The sequence below is a fragment of the Lachnellula hyalina genome, assembly GCF_007821495.1.
Source record: "Lachnellula hyalina strain CBS 185.66 chromosome Unknown contig00001, whole genome shotgun sequence".
In the NCBI taxonomy this organism is placed as follows: Eukaryota; Fungi; Ascomycota; class Leotiomycetes; order Helotiales; family Lachnaceae; genus Lachnellula; species Lachnellula hyalina.
In genome coordinates, this window is record NW_022157115.1 from 376,523 (window position 1) to 390,757 (window position 14,235).

Below are 14,235 nucleotides of genomic sequence, written 5' to 3' on the forward strand. Positions count from 1 at the left end.
GTTGGGTTGAAGTTAGAGACAGATTCCCCTTACGAGTATCAAAAACACGGCTCCACTACAATCCGTCCACGTGACTTTAATCTTGAATAATTTCTATGGGATCCCTGATTGTCTTCGAGAGACATGCGCCATCGAAAACTCATAAAAGTCCAGCAATGACGGATCAAGCAAGGTGGAAGGCTACCGTTTATGTCGGTGGCCTGGCGGCGATGATTACTATGGAAAATCTTGAAGCTGCGTTTCTACCTTTTGGAGAAATTGCCGATGTCTCTCTCCCGTAAGTGTTTTTCGAGTCAAGGTGACAAGATCTGTAGAGCTAATATTCATAGTAAACCTGAAGGACCCAACTCAATGGAGTCCCACCGGGGTTTTGGGTACGTGGAATTTGAAGATCCAGAGGACACCAAAGAAGCTATCGACAATATGGACCAGTCTGAGCTGTTCGGAAAAGTCATTAAAGTCTCAGCCGCGAAGCCCCCGAAAAACGTCAATGAAGGTCTAGGAAGCAAGACGGCATTATGGGAGCAGGTTGGTTATCCATTCGGTTCAAGTATTGTGGTTGTTTACTGATCATGTGAATCTAGGAGGGCTGGCTTGCAGAGAACGCTGTGAGTGAGGAGGATAAGACAGCTGCAGACAGAGCGAGAGCAGTTGCAGAAGACAGACCTGAAGATCCAATGCAAGGCTTAGAAGGTCTGGATGTGGCGGGACCCGCAGCACCAGCGTGATGTGAGGAAGTCAAGAGGGATTAATACACCCAACTTATATTTATGCATACCCGAGGCGTTATGGATGGACGGGGACTGTCTGGGCTTTGAAAAAATATTCGTCATACTGCTTCAATCCGAAATACAGGATATTGCACTGTCTTGGGTTGAGCGAGTAAATACTCTTGATGGCGGACTATTCCGACATTTGGGCAAGGTCACTAGTATTTTCAGGAAAACAAGCATACTCCGTGGCTCCCTCACTTGATACTATGACACTATTATGGCTTGAATCTCAATGTATAGTTCTCAAATAGCTTCGAGATAACCAGAAGATGCTCGTCACGTTTTGATTGAGACGAAGTCAGGCTTGCTTGATTTGTACACCTCAGCCACCGAATGCATTTCCTTCCGTAATTCCATGCAATCTAGTCTACACCCTTCACGTATCGCTCCTCCCCCTTCTAAAACCCCTCCTATTCGCCCCTGTTTTGACGGTTGAGACGCATTGTCTTGTCGACGACGAGTTTTCGGCCCAGGGAGTAGAACGCAGCTCCAACGGCAATACCCACGACAACTCCTAAACATAATTTAGCACTGCGCATGTATATTGAGTGGTAGTTGGCATACCAAGGGGGATCAACTCCGGGGGAATTCGCTTGAGAGCGCGTAGGCGCTGACTGATAGTGTGAGCTGCAATAGCAATAGATCAGCAATGAATCTTCTTCTTCCATGCTCCCATCGATCAATTGAATTGTTTCACTGCATCCCGAGCCGTCCGAAACGCATGTACACTGGATTTACGTACCGCTGTGCTCCTCCTTCTGCGAATTCAAGCATCGTCAGTGTCGGAAAACAAGGCTTCTCGCTCCAGAACTTACAGGCACAGGCCTCATCATCCTCATGGTAGGTCGGAACATCCTAAGAGCAAGAGTTGGCTGCATTTTGGTTGATTTGCAAGGCCGATTCGATTTCGTAGGATCTTTTGATGTTGCAAGAGTGAACGGAAATGGCCTGAGACTCCCACGTTCTGCTAGCGCGGTTCGAGCTCCACTCCACCTCTCCCATAGCCGACAGAATCTCGAGACGACCTCGACCTAAACCTCCCAACTCCTTCACCAATTGATTCTCCTCCAGACACTCAACTCTTCTCGAACCCCTACCGCAAATATGTCTGACAGCGAGGAACGCGAGACCAAGCCCTTCAAGTTCGTTACTGGTAAGCTTGCAGTTCCCAGCCGCCCGAATAAATGGCCTGATTTGCTAACTTCTGTCTAGCTGGTAATTGCTTTCTCCTGCTGAAGCTCAAGCTTCCCAAACTGATTCATATGTACAGGCTTTGATGCCCGCTTCCCGAACCAGAACCAGACCAAGCACTGCTGGCAAAACTATGTCGACTACCACAAGTGCATCCTAGCCAAGGGCGAGGACTTTGCTCCATGCCGCCAAGTATGTTGGATGTGAATGGATAAGGAATGTTGTTCTAATGGGTATACAGTTCTTTTTGGCTTACCGATCATTGTGCCCAAGTGCCTGGTGCGAGAGATGGGATGACCAGCGAGGTCAGTATTTCCAGCAGCATCTTGTTACAGGTAGAGACTGACAATTATTACAGCAAACGGAACCTTCCCTACTCGCCTTGATCAGTAAATAATCAACGTACACAATGGGCGGTGGAGTTTTGATCGTGGAGAGAGGAGCAAGTTTCACTAGGGCCGTGTACCATACTAGTCAGATGCGAATTGATAGAGGAACTCGATTCAATGTCTGACTACGTTTCAATGTGATGTAGGTATTGTACATGCAAGGAGAACTGTTCTTATACGCCTCTCCCTGCCCGTAGTCTGTCATACCGTAACATTGCTCCCAGCAGTGTTTGTGCACCGTTTCCACAATCTTCAGGACTGCAATATTCTGCTGGATTATGAGATACACCATCTCTACACGGGACGAAGATCCTACGAAGTTAGTATTTTCGTCAACCTTTGTGTCAAGTGGTAACCTACATCGAAGTCGGAGCATGTCTCGAAGTGTAGACGCTGAAGTCTGTCAGTCTTGTTGTCCCTAAAGTTCCAGTTTCTTACCTGTCATGCCCCGCGCCAGAGGTCATTCTCTGCACCAAATTTCCACTATTGGTTCCAAGCATATCTTTCGCACTCTCCTCCACACACTTGACACAGTCTTCATGAAAATTGGTAGCTGGAGAGTCAGTGTCCAACTGCCACTCAACAGTGCAACCTCGTCCCTTTACCCCTTCGGCATTACTTTGACCAACTTGCTCTCCAGCAGCAATCTTAGCAAACTCTGTTTTCAAGATGTCTTCCAGCTGCTGAAGTTTTGCATCGTCTTTTGATCTCATATCAAGCGAAAACCTCACAAATCCTGGAACTGTATTCGTCGAACCAGGCTTCAGCGTCAATATACCTGTCGAAGCTAAGCACCCCAATTCCGCTGCTGTGTTGTGGCTGTGGACAATTAGTTTGGCAGCTGTAAGCATTGCATCTGATCGATTTTGAAAGTCTGTGGTTCCCGTATGGCAATCCTTGCCCTTGACAGTGATTATATGCCACCTGAAAGCCTGGACTCCCTCTACTGCTCCTATTTTACCTCCCGAGCTTTCTAGGATTGGTCCTTGTTCAATATGAAGCTCAAAGTGGGCCCCTATTGGATTTGCTTTATGGTTTGCTTCGAGCTCTCCCAGGTAGCCAATCCTCTCTAGCTCGGACAATTGTGTGGCTTTCCCTCCTCCTACTTCAACGAGGTTGTACGCTTTATCGAGGGGAATCGCTCCGGCCCAGACACCGGATGAGACCATTGAGATTGGGAAACGAGCTCCTTCCTCGTTTGTCCAGTTTATCACACCTGCGAGTCTCATTATCAACATATTCTCCACACCTTTTAACAAATAAGACAGCTCTTTCTCACCAGTGGGGTATTCAGTTTCAATATTATTATCTTTCATTGTTTTCAACGCCTCAATGCCCGCATGAACGCCCAGAATTCCATCGTATCTGCCACCAGTAGGCTTTGTAGATGTCAGTCGAGGTTACAATGGACTTTACTGAGATATTCTCCCACCTGTGTATCCATATGGCTTCCTGCGTAAGTTGGAGCAGCTGAGTTTTGCTTCCCTGGCCGGATGGCAAATATGTTACCTACAATTATAAGCACGATCTCAAAGAGAGCCTGCCTAGAGCCATACCCATTGCATCAACTTCAACCTTGCATCCAAGGGACTCGGTGGTCTTCACAAACCAGTCTCGAGCTTGTTTGTCCGCATCTGACAGTGTGAGACGAGCCATTCCAATGTCGGTAGATCCCCTAGAAAACGTAAGCAGACGGCTTTTGCAAAAACTTTATCCAAAAGGAAGACAATGGATGCAAGAGATTTAGAGATAGTCTACTTAAGTCGTCAAAAGGGAATTCAAAATTGACAAGTTAATGAAAGATGTGATTTCCCAAGAACATAGTCGCGATCCAGTCATCTCATGAAGCTCTAACTAGCTAGCTGAATCAAAAGTTCACATCAAGATAGATATTGAATACCATCCTCGAAAGGAACAATAGTTGAAAAAGCACAATGCTCGCAAGCGGTCTCCCATCTAGGAGTACAATCCACCCAAAATAAAGTCACACCAATATGAAGAACCTAAACTGCAAGATGAACAGGTTCTTACTCTCCCCACCTCTCTCCCTTGCCCCACTCACACGTCTCATGCAAGTCTCTCCAAAGTCTATCTCGATCAATCTTCACAGCAGCCAGCTGCTGTTCCGACATGTCGGTAGTTCTTATGGCTCTCCATTGTGTAACAGAAAACAATCTGGACGGAAGAATTTGGGAGATGACGCCTCTCGGTAGGCGGGGTCCGCGAGCTATTCTGAGGGTGGAATTCATAGTGAGCTCTCTCTTTCTCAAACATGGGTTACACTAGAAAATAGGTATGTAGATAAGAGGACGGAAGGCGGGTTGAGAGTATAAGGTGCAAGGGTAGTCGAGATCATTTAGCACCCGTGGTATCTTCTAGTACCTAGTCCTCGCCAAAAGTGGGGTCACAATGTAGGTACATACGTGACAATACTCAAAAATCTGTATGTATAAACTAGAATTGTTTTTATGTATCACCATCACTAAAATTGGCCAGCAGTTGTGCAACGAATAACTTGGTGTGGTTTTCATACGCTTGCAGGTGATTCCCCTAATGTGATTAAACTCCATTGGTCCTCCATCCCTTCGCTTTCCTGCTGTAACGCCGTGCTTTCAGACCTTGAACTCCAATTGATTAAGCTCTACCTTTTTCCCTTTCCCTTGGCCTTTGTAACTCTTGCCGGTGCCTTGGCTTTTCCCTTTCCTTTTCCCTTTGCTGGAGCAGGCGGAGGCGTAGGTTCTTTCTCGACAATCTCAGGCTCATCTTCCTCCAATTCATCCACACCATTATCTTCCTCGTCCTCCTCATCACTGCTCAAGAACTCGTCATCCTCAAAGCCAAAGAACATTCTTGTCTTGGGCTTAGGCTCGGCATCTGATGGAGGAGTTGTACCCTTCGAGCTCGACCCTCCCATACCATCATCCTCACTGCCAGAATTTCCAGATCCAGATCCACTAGCAGCAGAAGTTCCTACCAAGTTGTCCTTGTAATCTCCCGACTTCATAGCAGCAAGCACAGCCTTGCGTGTGGCCTCGCCAGCCTCTTCCTTATCCTCAACCCACTTCCCATCAACCTTGCCCTTACTTCCAGACTTCATTTCCTCCTCTCTACGCTCAGCGAGTTCGACAACTTGCTCCCATCGCTTCCGGCGTTCCTCTTTCTCCCTCTTGGCCATCTCGGGCTTGATAGCTAAGTACTCGGCGAGAGCCTTTGCCTCATTCACGGTTCGCAGTCTTCGGCCATCAAGATTTCGACTTGAGGCGTTTTCATCGCCTTGGTTCTTCTTCCGCTTTGAGGACATACGGCCTCCAGCAGCTCGCAACTGTGATCCAAAACCTCCCTTACCACCACATAACGGGACCGCCAGTCGGAGGGACAGAAAGTCATCGTGCGGGCTGGAGAGAAGACCAGAAATGTGTGATTCTGATGTCGCTGGTAACTGCTTGTTTGAGATAGTCGTGAGGATCAGGCGGCTGTTGTGTGCTGGAAGGCGGTCTTGGATGCGATCGTGGAGTTGTGAGATGGTTGTTTCGGCGGGTAGAGGAAGCGAGAGGGTCGCAGGGAGGTTCAGTCCTGGAAAGGACGTCAAGAAGACGTTTAACGTAGTCGGTAAAGCCATGATCGAAGTTGTTGGTTGCGCAAGCTGGGCGAGATGGCTGATAATCTTTTGATTTCGCGCCACCAAGATAGATGCAAGCTCTACACGCACACCCCGTCCGTTCATATAAACTACCTTAGCATGGCGCTAAATAGCCGCCTTAAACGCTTGACCTTGCATTTATCCGGAAAATGGATCGGCGAATTCAGCCCGAGCTACTGGATAAATCGAATTCGTACTGCTACTCCTCCTGGAATTCACGATTGATGTAAGTCTGACTTGAACTAAGGTTCGACAGGGTAAATGGATAAATTCAAAATAGATTCAGAGTCAAGGTGATGCATTTCAAGACGGCGCACCTATCTATTCAGCAGTGAGTATTAAAACACGGCTGTCTCTGATATTTTTAACCTTTCTTTCCATTTCCTCTGAATTGCAATCCCCTTCTCATATATTATCCTTCAGTCATGCCTTTAGAACCATTGGTCAAGCATCTCTTCACAGCAGACCCTTCCGCGCACGTCTTCGAAGGCAAGCTGTTTATTTATCCCTCACACGATAGGAAAACCGACATCAAGGATAACGACAATGGAGATCAGTATGATATGAATGACTATCATGTCTTTTCGATGGAATCAGTTGGTGGGCCAGTCACAGATCATGGGGTGGCTTTGAAAGCAGGAAATATTCCGTGGGTGTCAAAACAGCTCTGGGCACCAGATGCAGCGTTCAAGAACGGGAAATACTATCTGTACTTCCCAGCTCGTGACAAGGATGGGGTGTTCCGAATCGGTGTTGCGGAAAGTGATGTCCCTCAAGGTCCATTCAAGCCCGAGCCAGAACCAATTGCTGGGAGTTACAGTATTGACCCGGCCAGCTTTGTGGATGATGATGGACAGGCATATCTGTACTTTGGTGGGATTTGGGGAGGGCAATTGCAATGTTGGACGACGGGGAAGTTCGACGGTAGTGCATATACGAATATGGAAGCCATGGGCAACGATGCTGCTTTGCTGCCTCGTGCTGCCAAGCTGAGTGAGGATATGCGTTCCTTCACCTCAGATATAAAGGAACTTGCGATCAATGGCGCGGATGGTCGACTTCTACCAGCGGACGATCATAACCGTCGATTCTTTGAAGCTGCGTGGATGCACAAGTACAATGGCAAATACTACTTCTCCTATTCAACAGGAGATACTCATTTCCTCGTCTATGCTACAGGCGACAGTCCATTAGGACCGTTTACGTACCAAGGAAAGATTCTGAATCCTGTTGAAGGATGGACAACGCATCATTCCATTGTTGAGTTTAAAGGGAAGTGGTACTTGTTCCACCATGATACTTCGCTGTCTGGGGAAAATCACCTAAGATGTGTCAAGGTGCGGGAGATATTATATGATGCGGATGGAAATATAGAATTGGCGGCTTAATGAAATATCACGCGGGAAAACATATAAAATGACAATGATTGAATGCTGTTGAAAGTCAACTGAGAAAGCTGGAGGCGAATACAGACGTCCATCCGATACAATCGGAGAGTAGTCATACCCTAATCAGGAAGGAAAGGCTACTGAACATTTTAAAGTGACGCAGTTGATGTTCATAAAGTATAGTAACAGGATGATACATTTTTGCAAATCCAAATAACTCTTAGTGTTTCGCGGCATTTCCCGTAAAGGAACCGCCAATTCCAATAATAAACCCTTGAGTTCGTTGGACACAAAAAGCGGCACTTGTTCTCATTGGTTCTTGATGTCCCACGGCACTTGGCATACTTATTATAAATTGTTGCCGCTTTTTCTACCTATCGCTAGACTTCTTCTTTTTGAGACGGCCTAAATTGTACGGAGGTAAGGTAGGAGTGAATTTGGTGAGGGGTTGATGAACCCAAACAGGTTAGCTCGCCTCGCTTCGCCCACACAACCTTTTGCAAACACCGTGATCGTGAACTTTTACTTTTTTGTCAATCTGAAAAAGCATCCTACTCGACATTAAGCAACCGCCAAAATGTGAGTTCAAAGCATGCAGTCGTGCAATGATACTCAGCATACTTAACTCCATCTAGGCTTATCCCCAAGGCCGACAGAAAGAAGATCCACGAGTACCTTTTCCGTGAGGGTGTGCTTGTCGCGAAGAAGGACTACAACCTCCCAAAGCACAACGACATTGACACCAAGAACCTTTTCGTCGTCAAGGCCTGCCAATCTCTCACCTCCCGTGGTTACGTCAAGACCCAATTCTCGTGGCAATACTACTACTACACTCTCACCCCTGAGGGTCTCGACTACCTCCGCGAATGGCTTCATCTCCCCGCTGAGATCGTCCCAGCTACGCACATTAAGCAACAGCGATCGCATGCTCCTCCCCGTGGAATGATGGGTGGTGAGGGCGAGCGTGAGCGCAAGCCTTTCGGTGGACGTGGAGGCCGTGGTGGTGGAGAGCGTGGTGACCGTGAGGGTGGTTACAGACGTCGCGAGCCTGGTGCGGAGGGCAAGGAGGGTGCACCATCTGGAGAGTTCGCTCCTCAGTTGTAAGTTCAATATGATTCAACATTCCTGTTTGAATATGAAGCTAACAAACATCCAGCCGTGGTGGCTTCGGTCGTGGCCGTGGCGCTGCTCCTCCCTCTTAATTTGGCATTTTCCTCTGCTTGCTTTGCATCGACAGGAATTCCTTATAACATACTTTTGAAAGGGTTGGGCTGAACAGTAGCGCGTTTGGTCGAGTGATAGTAATCGCCGGGGGAGAATAGGTCGAAGGTGGAAGTTGACACTTCACAACTGTCAGATAGCAACGAGCTCTTCCAAGAACTATGTTGTCCTTTATGCAAGTCGTGATGAATTAGAAAACAACCATCTTCAATTTCCTACATTCCGAGACTTATGAGCCTTTTCAGTTGTTCTCTTTCCTCTGACTTCAAAATCAACTTTCTCCGCGTTGTGCTACGAACTCTGCGTACATTAGGTGATCTGGTACCAAGCACAGAACCTTGTTCTATGATTTAAATGCTGTCACAGTTGCTGGAACTCTGCGGGTGTTCCAAGCCATAATTTTCACACTTCTCAATATGGCTATAGACTTGACGCAGCCACTTAATTACTTAGCCACTATCAAGAAAGATTATGAGCATATTACAAACTTGGAGCGCTATCTAGTTGTTAGCCCACGCGTGTGATAAAGTTACAGCCAGAGACCAACGTAAGCCGCGTGGAATAGTACCAAAGCTATTTTAAGGTCATTTCACTATATTTCACTTGACTAGTCAAGCATCATTCATGCTTTCCTTACGAGACCTTGAAGCAATAGGCTTTGAGCATCAATCAAGCAGATTATTCCACTATTCCTGAGGTTGCCTTTCGATCATTGAAGCCTTGCACAGTTCTGTATTGATGCACCAGGTCGATTTCACAACTCGCAAATATTTTAATTTGCTATTTAGAAAGGGGTAAATAACAACTTTAGTCCCTTAGTCTCCTGCTAGGAGTACTCATATTGCTCGGTTTCTGGATAGGGCGGTGGCTCTAAAAGCTCGCCCTTGCCAGCAAATAGCGGTCATAATCAGGGTCTCCTTTTCCAAAGAGGTGGGCTCAAAACACTATTCAAGCTGCACGAACGCTTGAACAGCTCGCCGGCTGAACGCCTTCACTAAGAAGACGTGAACGTGAAATCTTCGATCTTTGATTTGAATGACACGCCTATTTCATCGATCATGATTCTGATTCAAGACAATGGCGAAGTCCCTTCGTTATCCAGGCTCTTTCCTCTGAGCTGTGATGCTACCCTAATGACATAATTAGATCTAAAATTATCAAATCCAGTTCTACTGTCCTCTTGGCTCATACACGCAATCGACTTACAAGCTTTGCAGGGAACTTGTCGATTAAGTCTCCTGTTGCGATCAACTCAAGGAGGAAGTGACTGTTTGGTCCATTGGCTTTGGATAGCATTCCTAGTAATCGCGCCTCATGTCATGTCTAGAAATCTTTCGTGTCTTCCGAGACCGTAAGGTCGATATGTTGTTACCTCTTCAAAGCGCTCCCCCAAGCATCCTGCCCTTCTCTTCCTGCGTAAGATTGTACTGCTTCCTTAGCCGTCAGGAACTCTCCTTCTCCCAAACCTCAAAGTCTTTCATCTACGCCCACCTTTGCTACTATATACTCAAATCTTTCGATATTTTATCTCTCAAATAGTCACAAATACTGAACAGCAATTCGTACTTCGTTTGCGAGCATAATTTGGCTTAAGAGCGTGGCTGGGATTCATCAAGGTGGATAACTACGTCGTGAAAGCCAGAACTATCGCAGGTAGGCGAGCCGTCGCGTCCTTGTTGAAATAGACATAAAGGTGAGGGCAAGAGTGGTCTGGATCATCGAGACTCAAGAAAAGTATTCTACCACCTCCCCTCTCCCATATTTTGCGTGCTGTCTTGACTCATAGGCCTTTGAAGGGCTGAATGTTAGGCTTGACATTGAAATTGGGACTGACTCTGAAGCGTCTGACACTTCTAGGAGTATTTTAGTTGAGACTTCCCACAGATTTGGTTATTGGTGTTGCTGGCCGAATTGTTTTTTGGGTCCCTGCTCCTCTAACAGGTCCCGGTAGTAATTCTCTGGTAGACTTTGCATTCTTGGTTAAAGAAACATTTTCCGGCTCCGGCCATAACGATTCTCCCAATATGTACAGGTGCTTCTATCCCAGCCTTGATAACTCCATTCATCAAGTTCGCTATCTTTCTCTTCTTACTCGACATAGATGCCTGGGAGGCTGTTTGTTTTTCGAGAAGGAGGGTGGCCTGGTACCGGGAAGGAAGTATGGGAAATGCCGCACATCGAAGCCATCCTGAAAGATCCCTCTTGCGAATACCTTCAAATAAAACATGGTGCTATCGCCTGCGATTTCGAAAGTCGACTTGAGTGGTGACATATAGGAGAAGAAGGCATAGCTTGATGCAACAATGCAGTAAGCCTAGCCTGTTTACGAATTTCCTAATGAGTCTGAAAAGTCAACAAGCGAGGGGAACTCCTATAAATGCAACTTCTTTGGGTCATGAATCATCTTTGCCTTAACTCTATGCTAAACTTGTATCCTTAGGCCCAATAGGATGAGGTGATAGTAACGAGTGCTTTGCAAGATTGCTAAGATATATTTGTACTGGGAGAGTATCATATCTTACATTCTCGTGGGGGTATCCATAATCTACACACGTAATCTACACACGTTGCCGCAATCTATTCTTTTCGGCTTTCTTTTGCCCCTTCATTGACTTTCTCGGCCTGCCCTTCAATCTGCTGCTGACAGGCTTCTGAGCATACAGCCATGCGTTCATTGGTCGCCTCGCAGCTACGAATCTGCCGTTGGGCGTAAACACCTCCACGGCAGGCCAGCCCGGATCTACCACCTCCTCTCTTTCATTAGCCATCTCGTCATCTAGCATCTCCCTTTCCTCTTCTTCTTTCCCTTCATTGTTCTCACTGAAAGCAGATTTCCATTGAACCTGCATTTCTTGTTTCGGCACCAGGCGTTGCCTTTTCCGTACTTGGGCAACCAGCTCAACCCACCCGCAACCTTCGATGAGAATATCAGTTGCAAGGACTCGGAAAGGTAAGTTTTCGGGGCTCATTTTGCCTGCGTTCTTCGCAGTCAACGGACCTGACCGCTCACGTGTTACGTCCCATTTCAGGGGGAAGGTCCCGGCAGATGCAATTTTCTCGCCGGTGCCTGGTAACGAAATGTTTAAAAGTGAAGATTCCCTCGTTTGTCCTTGGGTTCCAATAGCCTTGTCCGTCGAGGTGGTATGCGGCTCTATCGGTGTAAAGGCATAGCCTAGCATAATGATATCTGGTGTAGTTGGCGTGATGCGAATAAAGCCTCCGAGAAGTAAGGACTTCCCGGGTTTAAGAACTTGTTGTTCTGGTCGGATGCGGTTACGCATGACAAGAGATGAGTGATGCTCGGGCTGGATATGCTGCTCAAGGTCCCCGCGTGAAAGACCAGGGAGATCAATCAACTCTCCCTTTCCACTTCCGAAGGAGAGACGAATAGGAGAGGCTGTCGTACCCGGTAAAGCCGACACCAATGGCATGGCTGGATAGTCGATTTCAGGGGGCGCGGGGGGAGCAGTGACGATGTATCTAGATGCTCTTCCATCTGAGATTCTAACTCCTCAAGTTTCTTTAATTTCTCTGCCAGTATTGCGTCGTTCTCTGGTCTGGTGGCTGCTCCGTGATCCACAGATAGCGGTGGCAGCTTCTTTCCAGCTTCAACGTTCCGTCTTCCTTTCGGAAAAACATCATTGAAAAGTTGGCTCTTTCCAACATTGACTTTGCCAACCAGCCAGCCTCCACCTCCCCTCTTCCAAATGTCTTCTTTCAGTTCCTTTGTCCACCATCCTTGCTTTGCACTTACACATCTGATATTACCTAATCGTACATCCTTCGCTGTTCTCCCAAGTGCGTCTCGCAGGACTTCACGTAAATATGGCATCATAGAATCCACTTGCGTTTTCAGAGGAGCTAGCAAATCGGAACGTGTAATAATGAAGCTAACCTCCGTCTTTGTCCCATGGTAAAATCTTCCTGTCTTCGACCGTCTATTCAAAGACCTCTGAGGAGTCATGTGTAGTAATTTGTGCAGTCCGGGAACCAATGACATAGGGAAATCTGCAGCATCTAGGACGTGGTATACATGATTGTATTTGAATGGAGATTCGAATATTGTATCTTGTATAGATTGAATAGAAGGATGCTGTATAGAAACTCCGGCATCATGATGCTTCAGCTTATGGCAGCGGTCACATATTGGTATTTCGAGGGTCCTTGCTAGAGAGAGTTAGAAGTATGTACAGATTCGACGAAACCCGGCTTACTAGGCTTTGTAAAGTCCCCCAACTCTAACCCTACTCCGCTTGCATTATCTAAAGCGGCCTTTACGATTGTATCTTCTTTGGACTCCTGGGGCGCCGCGGCTGCTGTATAGTCCTTCACAGATCTCCGCGTAAGAGTGTAGAAACCTGCTTCGTCTTTGAGGATAGTCTGCGAAAGAGCACCACATCCTGCACACTGAGATGGCAAATACTGCTGTCCAAGAAGAAGGTCGAACTGGGGCTCGGGAACATCGTGTATTGTAGATTCTATTAAACGGGGCGGCTGTGAGTGAAACTGCTTAGGAGGGCATCTTGGGGTTTGTAGTTGGGCGATTTGGAGAATTCCAGGACAAAGGAACGCCGGGAGATCTGCGCTTGGAATATGAGATTGCCTCGTAAGCCTCTGGAACAGTCTTGCACTACGAGCGCAAGCAGACATAGTATTCGTTCATTGAGCTGATTTTGCTATGTTTTGTTTTCTGCTTAGCCGGCGAGCTCCATCTTTACAACCTTTTTAGCAGGGTTCATTTTAGCGTCAAAGCTTAGATTTTATATTCAACACCACGGCCGCTACCAGATGAGACAACTCATTCTGGAAATCCTGTAGATATCCAGCAATCATTCAAAATGGTGAACATCGCCCAGCGTATGACAAGGCTGAAAGAAGTAAGTTGCTATGCCCACCAAGGTCTCCAGATTGCTAACTAATTCCTCGCAGAAGGTAGATACTTCCCAGCACGAGATCATCCCCTCGAAAGCTCCAATTGACACATTTCGCAGCTGCTGAGGCTTAAGGTTGGAGGAGGAGCTGCAATATTACCTCCGGAGGTGACGAGATTACATATGGACTTCGTAATGACCTACGACGACGGACACAAAGGCCCTAGGTACATCCAATTGCCCCCTTCGTCCAAAGATATCAAGCTCATGTTGGATTTACAATAGAAATTTCTGGCGCAACGACCTCCGGCGCCTCAAATTCTACAACCCAGCAATTCCCATGACCGTCTCGCGAACTGAAAACCCCGATGATCCAGCCCTAATGACCATCCACTTCGCCTCTGCCTCGGCCGCAGCCAGCACACCCGCAACTCCCTCCTCATCACCAGCCCCAACAGAAAGAACCGAAGTATTCACCATCAAGTCCCGCAAACGGTATGAGATTTTAGAGCAATTGATGACGCTCACGAATGCGAAGAAGATCGAGCCGACGGAGCAAGAGCTTAATGAGATCAGAGAGCTGAGTGCCAAGAGAGAGCAGAGCGCGAAGGACAGCGCGCTTTCGCAGAAGGTGAATGCGAGGAAGAAGCAGGAGAAGAGGAGGATGGCTATTGCGAGGGGAGAGTTGACTTCTGCGAGCTAAGGAGGCTGGAAAAATGAAGCTGTAATATAGCTGTACAGGCATATATGGAGTTTGGGTTA

At 47.1% G+C, this 14,235-nt stretch overlaps 8 protein-coding genes across 8 annotated transcripts; 4 read left to right on the forward strand and 4 right to left on the reverse strand.

Annotated features, from left to right (window-relative positions):
• Positions 1–155: 155 nt before the first annotated feature.
• Positions 156–728, forward strand: Ppie (Peptidyl-prolyl cis-trans isomerase E; the record flags this gene model as incomplete). The annotated part of the gene is made up of 3 exons (XM_031145111.1): positions 156–277; positions 330–528; positions 585–728. The coding sequence occupies 3 exons, from the start codon at positions 156–158 to the stop codon at positions 726–728; spliced, it is 465 nt and encodes a 154-aa protein (XP_031009860.1).
• Positions 729–1,183: 455 nt separating this feature from the next.
• On the reverse strand, positions 1,184–1,547 carry LHYA1_G000118 (uncharacterized protein; the record flags this gene model as incomplete). Its single annotated transcript, XM_031145112.1, has 2 exons — positions 1,184–1,469; positions 1,516–1,547. 2 exons carry the CDS (start codon positions 1,545–1,547, stop codon positions 1,184–1,186), a joined length of 318 nt encoding a protein of 105 aa, XP_031009853.1.
• A 330-nt stretch (positions 1,548–1,877) lies between these two features.
• On the forward strand, positions 1,878–2,357 carry cox12 (Cytochrome c oxidase subunit; the record flags this gene model as incomplete). Its single annotated transcript, XM_031145113.1, has 4 exons — positions 1,878–1,926; positions 2,044–2,156; positions 2,206–2,269; positions 2,323–2,357. 4 exons carry the CDS (start codon positions 1,878–1,880, stop codon positions 2,355–2,357), a joined length of 261 nt encoding a protein of 86 aa, XP_031009854.1.
• A 169-nt stretch (positions 2,358–2,526) lies between these two features.
• On the reverse strand, positions 2,527–4,009 carry hyuC_0 (N-carbamoyl-L-amino-acid hydrolase; the record flags this gene model as incomplete). The annotated part of the gene is made up of 4 exons (XM_031145114.1): positions 2,527–2,665; positions 2,792–3,732; positions 3,786–3,862; positions 3,910–4,009. 4 exons carry the CDS (start codon positions 4,007–4,009, stop codon positions 2,527–2,529), a joined length of 1,257 nt encoding a protein of 418 aa, XP_031009956.1.
• Positions 4,010–4,994: 985 nt separating this feature from the next.
• sde2 (Telomere maintenance protein) lies at positions 4,995–5,972 on the reverse strand (the record flags this gene model as incomplete). Its single annotated transcript, XM_031145115.1, has 1 exon — positions 4,995–5,972. One exon carries the CDS (start codon positions 5,970–5,972, stop codon positions 4,995–4,997), a length of 978 nt encoding a protein of 325 aa, XP_031009955.1.
• A 446-nt stretch (positions 5,973–6,418) lies between these two features.
• On the forward strand, positions 6,419–8,583 carry xsa (Xylosidase/arabinosidase; the record flags this gene model as incomplete). The annotated part of the gene is made up of 3 exons (XM_031145116.1): positions 6,419–7,272; positions 8,017–8,481; positions 8,538–8,583. The coding sequence occupies 3 exons, from the start codon at positions 6,419–6,421 to the stop codon at positions 8,581–8,583; spliced, it is 1,365 nt and encodes a 454-aa protein (XP_031009954.1).
• Positions 8,584–11,160: 2,577 nt separating this feature from the next.
• Positions 11,161–13,252, reverse strand: LHYA1_G000123 (uncharacterized protein; the record flags this gene model as incomplete). The annotated part of the gene is made up of 3 exons (XM_031145117.1): positions 11,161–12,110; positions 12,371–12,769; positions 12,817–13,252. The coding sequence occupies 3 exons, from the start codon at positions 13,250–13,252 to the stop codon at positions 11,161–11,163; spliced, it is 1,785 nt and encodes a 594-aa protein (XP_031009953.1).
• Positions 13,253–13,440: 188 nt separating this feature from the next.
• LHYA1_G000124 (uncharacterized protein) lies at positions 13,441–14,176 on the forward strand (the record flags this gene model as incomplete). The annotated part of the gene is made up of 3 exons (XM_031145118.1): positions 13,441–13,479; positions 13,594–13,700; positions 13,759–14,176. The coding sequence occupies 3 exons, from the start codon at positions 13,441–13,443 to the stop codon at positions 14,174–14,176; spliced, it is 564 nt and encodes a 187-aa protein (XP_031009952.1).
• Between the last annotated feature and the right edge of the window lie 59 nt (positions 14,177–14,235).